The sequence below is a fragment of the Vulpes lagopus genome, chromosome 7 (genome assembly GCF_018345385.1).
Source record: "Vulpes lagopus strain Blue_001 chromosome 7, ASM1834538v1, whole genome shotgun sequence".
NCBI classification, from domain to species: Eukaryota; Metazoa; Chordata; class Mammalia; order Carnivora; family Canidae; genus Vulpes; species Vulpes lagopus.
In genome coordinates this window covers 11,545,602-11,554,392 of record NC_054830.1, presented here as the reverse complement: position 1 = coordinate 11,554,392, position 8,791 = coordinate 11,545,602, and the positions used below count along the sequence as shown (strand labels likewise).

Sequence of the window (8,791 nt, the reverse complement as noted above, 5' to 3'; positions counted from 1 at the left end):
GCTGCCTGTGTTGGCAGACTCAAACTGCTGTATTTCCTGTTATAAACTGTTAGAGGTTAAAGGTAAAAGCTTGATTGGATTCAAGTTCTTTTGGGCAACCTTACTTGATAAGGAGTGTTGTGTGTTTTCTATTGCTTCATATCAGGAAGAATATAATGCCTGACAGACATGCTTTTTAGTGGTACTAGGATTAATCAGTGGGTTCTGATGTACATCTGGCCTATTCATCTTACCTTCTTTTCATGGAATGGTTGAAGCTTTCATTGATCATAATTGCCTAGGAGACTAGGGATTTTATTACAAAAGGTACAGTCTCTGCTGAAAGTTGTGCCTAGCAGGACTGGGATGGAGAGCAATCGCCAACATTTTCTTGATGAGTTCAGAATATCTGAGCACAGCCACAGACCTTTTTGTGAATGGGGAAGGCAGGAATTCAGCAACATGTGGTTCTACTCATAGGACTGGCCATACCTAAGAAGTCTCATTTCCTTGTACCTTGGAGGAGAGTGGCTTGTTCAGATCTGTCAGCTTGGAGACTTCATCTTGGGCTTGCTCCAGTTGAAGGCTATCTGAGCTGTGTCCTTCCAAAACTCATATGTTGAAGTCCTAATCCCTGGCACATCAGAATGTAACTGTTTTTGGAGATAGGATCTCTAAAGAGGTGATTAAGGTAAAATAAGGTCATATGGGTAGATCCTAATGCAATATGACTGGTGTCCTCACAAGAAGAGGAAATTTGAACACAGACAGATGCAAGGGAAAGATCATGTGAACACACAGGGAGAAGATGGCCATTTACAATCCATGGAGAGAGACCTCAGGAGAAACAATCCTCTGACAACTTGCTCTTGGACTTCCAGCCTCCAGAACTGTTATAAAATAAATTTTTGTTATTTAAGATGCACAATCTGCAGTACTTTGCTGTGGAAGCACTAACAAAGTAACATAAACTGAATGTAGACTTGGAGTAATGGTCTAAACCAGCTTCTCTGTGCCTCAGCTTCCCCATCTGTGCAATTAGGAATGTGAAACCTTACCCCCTAGTAAGGGCATTCAATGCGCTCTGTCTATAAAGCCAGAAGAATAGTATATGACCCATAGTGGGTGCTCAACAGAGTCTCTACTGTCATGAGAAGAACAAAGATGAGTGACTCAGGGAGACTTATAGGTGATACCAGGAAAAAGAAAAAGATGAGGAGGGAATCTTGGTGGCAGGAAGAAAATAAACCAGGGGAATAACCCAGACACTTGTATTTCCCATCACTCTCTTGCGTGGCTCATTTCTATGCATTTTTCAGGCCTTGGGTTAGATGTTACCACCCCTTGGAAGTCTTCCACACTCTCTGATATGGGTCAGTTGGCCCCTTGAGCTTCCAGAATGCTCTCATAATTTGCCCTTCACTGCTCCATCTGTATTCAACTTGCCATCTCTCGTACACACAAGGCTGGGTCTGCTTTGTTCACTATGGGTCCCTGGTCTTCACCATGGTGCTTCATGTAGTGAGTGCTCACTGAATACACACCACCACCAATGGTACAGTTTGCATTTAGGCGGGGATCTTATCAAAACTGTTTAGGGAAGAGGCTGTATTCTCTTCTGTTATCTTTCTGTTGCACCTTTAAATCTACCTGGAACATCCTTGACCCACATCTCTGGCACAGAGGTAAGAAAATAAAAAAAAGGTTCTCAGCAGTGTTTTGTTCCTTTCCTATTTCTCCTTGGTCTTGCCTTCTCCCTTGTGGGATTTCTGATTCTTGATATGGCTCCTACTTCATGAAAGCCCAAGGCACTCAACCAGTCCTGACCCTTGTCCTATGACTGGGAGAGTTTGGGCAGATCTATGCTATCTCCATGTGATAGAATTTAATACTTTCACTTTCCAATCTTCTCTGCTTACCAGGACTTCTTTTCTGGTGTCTAGTCCCTCAAGGCAATGACTTTTCACCATATGAATTTATACCAAGTATGAATGGTTGTCTTTGGCATAATGGGCTGACATTTATATTTATCAGGGGATATTAATATGTTAACTGAAAAAAAGTGAACCCTGGGGTATTTAGACACACTGGAAAGATCTATAGAAGTAAGATATGAGAGTATATGAACAAATTTAGGCCTTGAAAAATTTGGAGGGATTATAAAGATTAGAGATGATAAGGATGAAAGGAAGATCTTCGACCTGAATTATCTACATCTTACCTGTTAACAGCAGCACATAAAAGAATGAGTCTGGGGGCACCTGGGTGGCTCAGCAGTTGAGCGTCTGCCTTTGGCTCAGGTCATGATCCCGGAGTCCTGGGATCGAGTCCTGAATCAGGCTCCTCACAAGGAGCCTGCTTCCTCCTCTGCCTATGTCTCTACAAGTCTAGTTTAAGGACATACTCACTGGGACGCCTGGATGGCTCAGCTGTTGAGCCTCTGCCTTTGGCTCAAGGAGTGATCCCGGTCCGGGGATCGAGTTCCACATCGGGCTCCCTGTGAGGAACCTGCTTCTCCCTCTATCTCTGCTTCTCTGTGTGTCTCTCGGGAATAAATAAAATCTTAAAAAAAAAAAAAAAAAAAGACATACTCACATTAAGTCAGAAATATGCAAATATTCATTGAACACTTTACTGTGTGCCTGGCATCAAAGTACAAAGATGAATGAAGCCAGATGCCTTTCCCTGTGGAGTACACAATGTGATAGAGAAGGGAGATCATTACCCTGGAGAAATCCAGAAGGTTAAGTGGGACAGGATTTGTTCACGAATGTTCAGTTTGGCAAAACTTTTGTTTTCCAAAGTCCAGTAAGGTGATAAAAACAAAACATCTGCGGATACAGTAGAACTTGTTGAAAGGATTACTTCAAAAATAAAAATAAAGTAACAAAAAAATTAAAAATAAAAATAAAGTAGCAAAAGTTACATTCAATGAGTCTTCATTGTTTCTTTCTGTAAGCCCTCTCCTTGAAAACAAACACTTTATATCTCTGGCACAAAGGTGGGTATTCACTCTCAGAAGCACCACACAATCTTTGTTTTTATGTCGGTGTTTTCTTCCATATAATATCCTGTTATTTCTCATAAATTCACAAAACCTCAAATCCTAGGGGCTTTTATTTTTTCAGTGCCTTGTGGTTCCATTAGAAAAGAGTTCTGTATGTTGGCAAATTGAACACCAATAAAAAATAATTTATTATTAAAAAATAAAAAATAAAAAAATGGGTGAGTATTTAAAAAAAAACGTTTAAAATCAGTTCAACAAGTAACCTTGCAACACTTGTTTGAAAAAAAAGACCGTGAAGGACAATCAAGCATACTTCATTAAAATACATCTTTTGCTTCTTAAATGTGTGATGTCCATCTTTTTTGAGCCACTGAAGGCTGATTTGTCCAGTGCTTATTATGCACAGAGTCCTTTAACAGATGATTTACATTTTATTGGATAGAAATCTCATGACCACCTGGAGAGAGGGAACCGTAACGAACTTCACTTTACAGGTGAGAACACAGTAGTGTTGAGACATAAAGTAGCTTGCAGCAGCAACTAGGATAATTGAACAGCTCCCACTTTATGAAAAAGAAAACTCACACTCAAAGGGAAAGTGAGCAGATAAGAGACATTCAGCTTGGGACACCTGGGTGGCTCAACAGTTGGGTGTCTGCCTTTGGCTCAGGGCATGATCCCTGGTCCAGGCATCGGGTCCCACATCGGGCTCCCTGTGAGGACACTGCTTCTCCCTCTGCCTCTCTTTGTGTGTCTCTCACAAATAAATAAATAAAATATTTAAAAAGAGAGAGAGAGAAAGAGACATTCAGCTTATTCATGAGCGAACGGAGAATTTGAACCCAAATCTGTCCAATTTTGAAGCCGATGCCCCCACACCATCATGAAATCCCAGCACAGGCAATCCGTCTGCTCCAACCTCTCCCATTCCTCAGTTACTTGAGTCAAATTTTGCCACATCCAAGTACAGCAATGCTTTTATTTTCTCAGTAGTTTTCTTTTTTCAACTTCTTAAGCCTATGAAGTTCTTTGTTACAAGTTAATAGATTACTATGGTACATAGAAAACCCAAACTATTTGACATAACCAAGTGTACCAGCCATAGCATGCTTTCCCTTTTCCTACCTGAACCCCAACCAATAATACAGAAGAATAAAAAGAGGAAATCTCGAAAATGAAAGAATGTTGTTTAAATTCTTTTAAACTAGCTACTGTTGCCTGTTGAATACTCTGAGCCCAAAACCCTCCTTCTCATTTTCCAAAGGGATATCCTGTGAAAAGTGTTATAGACATAGTAGCATCAAACCAGAATGTTCTCAACGTATAATCAAAAGAATGGCAATAATTTAAAAGGGGAGCTAAACCACTGAGCCACTCAGGGATGCTCATTCATTTGGGGAATATAAATAATAGTGAAAGGGAATAGAGGGGAAGGGAGAAGAAATGGGTAGGAAATATCAGAAAGGGAGACAGAACATGGAAGACTCCTAACTCTGGGAAAGGAACTAGGGGTGGTGGAAGGGGAGGAGGGCGGGGGCTGGGGGTGACTGGATGGTGGGCACTGAGGGGGGCACTTGACGGGATGAGCACTGGGTGTTATTCTGGATGTTGGCAAATTGAACGCCAATAAAAAATAAATTTATTTTAAAAATTTAAAAGGGGATCCTTTTTGAATTATTTAATGTTGTGTCTGTGAACCAAGAAAAATCACCCTGAAAAGCTTTCAAGTTCAACTAATATTTAACAAGGGAATAAAGAACACCCAAATGGGGCACCTGAGTGGCTCATTCAGTTAAGCGTCTGCCTTCAGCTCAGGTCATGATCCTGGGGTCATGGGATCAAGCCCCTCATCAGGCTTCCTGCTTAGTGAAGAGCCTGCTTCTCCCTCTCTCTCTGCCCCTTCCCTCCCTGCCCATTTGTGCATGCTCTCTCTTGCTTTCATTCTACAAATAGATAAATAAAATCTTAAAAAAAAGACACTCAATGGAAAAAGGATAGTTTCTTCAACAGAGGTGTAGGAAAACTGGATAAACCATGCATCTCTATTTCACACCACTCACAAAAATTAACCTGAAATGGATCAAAGGCTTAAACATAAGACCTGATACCACAAAATTCCTAGAAGAAGGTGTAGGGAAGAAGCTCCACAACATGAGTCTTGGCAATCATTTCTTGCATATGACACTGAAAGCACAAACAACAAAAGCAAAAGTCAACAAATAGTTCTACATCAAACTCAAAGTCTCCTGCACAGCAAAACAAACAATTGCCAAAATGAAAGGACTATCTACTGAATGAGAGAAAATTTTTGCAAACCATATACTGGATAAGTGTTACCCCAAAATGTATAAGGAATTCATACAACTTAATAACAAAAACGCAAGCAATCCAACTTAAAAGTGAGTTAAACTAAATAAACATTTTTCCAAAGATGACATCCAAATGGCCAACAGACATATAAGAAAATACTCAACATCACTCATCATCAGGGACATATAAATAAAAATCATAATGCAGCATCACCTCACACTTGTAAGAATAGTTATCATCAAGAAGACAAAAGAAGAAAAGAGGTATTAGGGAAGAATGGCTAAAATTAACAAGACAAGAGACAACAAATGTTGGAGAAGATGTGGAGAAAGGGGAACCCTCTTACACTGTTGGTGGGAATGCAAGCTGGTGCAGCCACTCTGGAAAACATGTGGAAGTTCCTCAAGAAGTTAAAAATAGAGCTACCCTATGACCCAACAATTCCACTACTGGGTATTTACCCCAAAGATATAAATGCAATGATCTGAAGGGTCACATGCTCCTCAATGTTTATAGCAGCAATGACCACAATAGCCAAACTATGAAAAAAGCTCAGATGTCCATCGACAGATGAATAGATAAAGAAGATCTGATATATATACGTAATTCAGTCATCAAAACAGATGGATACTTAACACTTACATCAGTGTGGATGGAACTGGAGGATATTATGCTGAGTGAAATAAGTCAATCCAAGAAAGACAATTATCATATGGTTTCACTCATATGTGGAATATAAGAAATAGTGCAGAGGATCATAGGGAAAGGAAGGGAAAACTGAATGGGAAGAAATCAGAGAGGGAGAGATATACCATGAGAGACTTTTAACTATAGAAACAAACTGAGGGTTGCTGGAGACGGAGGGGGGATCAACTGAGTGATGAGCATTAAGGAAGGCACATGATGTAATGACCACTGGGTATTATGTGCAACTGATGAATTACTGAACTCTACATATGAAACTAATGATGTACTATATGTTAGCTAGTTGAATTTAAATAAAATAATAAAATAAAAAAGAGTACAAACTTGCAATGAGTAGAAAATAAGTTAGATCTAATGCACAATGTAATGAACATAGACGATATTGTACTACAATCATCAAACTTGCCAAAACACTAAAACTTAATTATTCCGACCACTTATAAAAAGGGTAATTATGTAATGTGATAGGGGTGCTAAATATTGCTATAATGGCAATTGTATTATAATATATACATACATCAAATTAACATGTACAACTTAAATTTACATAATGTTGTATGTCAAATATATTCAACAAAAAATAAAGTACTTAAATGAAGAATAAAATTTTGTTTCTATCTTTACCAAAAAAAAAGAAAAAGAGAAAAAAACATCCTGAATGCTGACATTGGGAAAAATTAGTTTGTTTCAAAAACAATTGGTTCTGAGGCTCCCGAGTGGTTCAGTCAGTTGAGTGCCTGACTCTTGATTTCAGTTCAGGTCATGATCTCAGGGTTGTGATATTGAGCCCCACATCCTGCTCTGTACTTAGCAGGGAGTCTTAGCAGAGAATTCTCTCTCTCTCCCTCCCTCCTTCCTTGCCCCCACCCCCACTTGTGGTCTCTCTCTCTTTCTCTCTCAAATAAATAAATAAAATCTTTCAAAAAAAGAAAAGAAAAGAAAAGAAAACTGGTCTAAGAAAAGTCTTCAAAGAGGCTTAGCCAAGTGGTTTCCTTTGAGAAGTTTCCAGAGGGCTTCCTTCAGATCTCGGTTCCGAAGGCTATATATGAAGGGGTTCAGCATGGGGCTGACCATGGTGTACATCACTGTGGTTGCTATGTCCTTCTGGGTGGTGTGTGTGGATGCAGGGTTGAAGTAGACCCCAATAATGGTCCCATAGAAGAGAGCAACAACACAAAGGTGAGAGCTACAGGTGGAGAATGCTTTCCACTTCCCCTGTGCTGAGGGCACCTTCCACACAGCCATAGCAATAGGTGTATAAGAGGCCATGATGCACACAAAAGGGATCAGAACAACTGAGCCCCCAAAGACCAACACCAGCATCTCATTGACTTGGGTATTGGAGCAGGAGAGCTTGATCAAGGCATTGAGGTCACAGAAAAAGTGTGGGATCCTATTGGTGCAAAAGGACAAGCGGGTCATCAGGATAGTATGGACCATGGAGATGAGGTTTGCTGAGATCCAGGGGACTGCCACCAGCAAGGCACAACGAAGGACACTCATGATTGTGATGTAACGTAGTGGGCAACAGATGGCTAGATAGCGGTCATAAGCCATGGTGGAAAGAAGGATGCTGTCAGCTGCCTCAAAGGTAATGAAGAAATACATCTGGGTCAGGCAAGCCTTGGAGGAGATGGTGCTGTGCCCACATAGGTGGTTCACCAACATCTTGGGGATGATGGTGGAGGCAAAGCAGATGTCAAGAAGAGACAGGTTGCTGAGGAAGAAGTACATGGGGCTGTGGAGGTGAGGGTCCAAGAGGATGGCCAGAATGCTGAGCAGATTCCCCATGCACCCAATCAGATACAGGCTTAAAGACAGACCAAAGAACACCTGCTGCTGCAATGGCTGCTCAGAGAGGCCAAGGAGGATAAATTCAAAGATCCGGGTCTGATTGTCCATGTCTAGGCAGTATTAAAGCCAAAAACAAGGGCATCAACTGTGAGTGGACTCCTGGAGAAGAAATGGATCATTGCATTATTATTCTTCTCACCCACCCCTCATGGTGCATCCCACTAACCTCCCTGAGCCTCAGGTTCCTTATCTGTTTCATGGGACTGATCGTTCTAACCTCTTAGGATCATTACAAGGATTAAGTGAGAAAAAAATGTATAAGGGTCTTATATCCATACCTGGCATGTAATATGGACAATTATTTTTATCGGTGGGAACTTCTAGTGATGCTATCAAAATAAAGAGCGAAGGGCACTGAGGTGGGCACTTGACAGGATGAGCACTGGGTGTTATTCTGTATGTTGGCAAATTGAACACCAATAAAAAATAAATTTATAAAAAAAATAAAGAGCGATATATGTTAGTTAGCTTGATTGTGGCCATTATTTCATAGTGAGTGCATATATCAAAGCACCAAGTTGTACACCGTAATTATTATATACATTTTTATCTGCCAGTCATACCTCAGGAGTGATGGGGGTAGGGAGAAATAAAGCCTGTAAATAGGCTTAATATTTCCAGGATCTTTTTTAAAAAAATAAAAATAAATAATAGTGATTAAGGGCATCCACTCTGAACCCAGACAGCCTGGGGTTAAATCTCAGTTCTGCAACTTATTAGCTGTGTGACTTAGGCAATTTATTTAACCTCTCTGTGCCTTAGTATTCTCATCTGTAAAGATTACTAATAATAGTAACTGCTCCACAGAGTTGTTGAGAAGATGTAATGGGTTAATATGCAAAATGATGAACCTTATGAATTTTTCTGAGAGTTAAGTTCTCTTAATGGCTGAGAGCAAGGGCTCTGGGTTCCAACAGACGCTGTTTGAAAAACTAC

At 40.3% G+C, this 8,791-nt stretch overlaps 1 protein-coding gene across 1 annotated transcript; it reads right to left on the bottom strand.

Moving 5' to 3' along the window:
• Window positions 1-6,967: 6,967 nt before the first annotated feature.
• LOC121495094 (olfactory receptor 24-like) lies at window positions 6,968-8,005 on the bottom strand. The gene is made up of 2 exons (XM_041762384.1): window positions 7,999-8,005; window positions 6,968-7,905 (listed from the first exon to the last, which is right to left on the bottom strand). The coding sequence occupies exons 1-2, from the start codon at window positions 8,003-8,005 to the stop codon at window positions 6,968-6,970; spliced, it is 945 nt and encodes a 314-aa protein (XP_041618318.1).
• Window positions 8,006-8,791: the final 786 nt, after the last annotated feature.